The sequence below is a fragment of the Gavialis gangeticus genome, unplaced genomic scaffold (assembly GCF_001723915.1).
Source record: "Gavialis gangeticus isolate Ggan-Ray unplaced genomic scaffold, GavGan_comp1, whole genome shotgun sequence".
Lineage (NCBI taxonomy): Eukaryota > Metazoa > Chordata > Crocodylia > Gavialidae > Gavialis > Gavialis gangeticus.
Window position 1 is genome coordinate 142,271,999 of NW_017729024.1, and position 1,200 is coordinate 142,273,198.

The 1,200-nt window shown below is 33.2% G+C and overlaps 1 protein-coding gene across 1 annotated transcript in view; it reads right to left on the minus strand.

Annotated features, from left to right (window-relative positions):
* LOC109297797 (ras-related protein Rab-3C-like) overlaps nt 1-1,122 on the minus strand; it is a 178,232-nt gene extending 177,110 nt beyond the window's left edge. Inside the window, exon 1 of the mRNA XM_019517828.1 lies at nt 983-1,122. Coding sequence (XP_019373373.1) covers nt 983-1,044 — 62 coding nt within the window. The 5' untranslated portion in view covers nt 1,045-1,122. The remainder of the gene's footprint in view (nt 1-982) is intronic.
* Between the last annotated feature and the right edge of the window lie 78 nt (nt 1,123-1,200).

Here is a 1,200-nt window from a genome sequence, read left to right on the forward strand (position 1 = left end):
GGGTGTGTAAGAGATGGGTGGGTGGGGGGGAAGAGTTGATTTTTATGTGGAGTGGTCTGAAGATGTTTTGTTCCACAGAGCAAGCCTGCTAGTAACACAAAATCTCCCAGTACGTTCCATAAACAAGGTCTGAATGTTCACGAAATACCCAAGTATATCAATATACTGTAATGTACTGTAGGTAAAATTAATAAATGGGAAACAGGATGAAATCTAAGCTATGACTACAAAATGTTTCAGAACCATAGATGTAATCTTGCTTTGAATTACAAACACACTGACACTGCTCACAACTTACTGTAACTATATTATAAATATATATAGTACATATAACTAATAATAGTAAAAAGCTATTCCTTTTGTGAAGTTTTCAGGGTTTTTTTGTTCTAGAAGCATCATACTTGGGCAACAATAATTAGCAAAAGAGGGTCAATGGAACATTATGGAGAAATAAATAAAAAACCAAGCCCCACAAAATGGTATCACCATTTTCTTCAGGATATTCACATTATGGAATGTTTTATTGCTGTCCTTGATAGCTGTCTTACATGCTAATGCAGCATTTGATTTAGTCCTACAAATAATACATGGAAAGCTAAAGTGCAAATGTTAAAATATTAATCAAGAGCAGCAAAAACACAGTGAATGCAATAAACTATATGCAACAGATACTAAAGCATTTGTTGTATTTTTTGAAAGCAGAAAACTAAAGGCTGACACTTTAGGCAAAATATATTTGAGAAATCTGGAAAAGAAGGCAATGTTTCATTTGAATAGCACATCAAATCTTTCCACCATCATTCAGAAGCCAGGTTTCTACCACATGGAAAATGCCTTCAAAATCAAATATGAATTGACAAGAAGTAAATAATACCTTTGATTTGATCACATTTTGAGAATATTCCAAATATGTTCCAAAATAACCTAAGAGCAGCAGCATATAAATAGTAACAAACACTTAATTCTACCAGCTTTTACTTACCAGTCTTGTACAGCATTGAAGGATTCTTCATTTGTGATATCGTACATTAAAATGAAACCCATTGCACCTCGGTAATAGGCTGTGGTAATCGTTCTATATCTCTCCTGACCTGCTGTGTCCTAAAACAACATAAAATAATCTTTTATCTAAATGTCATATTTTTAGGTATTTTTTTCTGACAATCAGAGATGAGCTCTGAGACACAGTAACATAGTTTT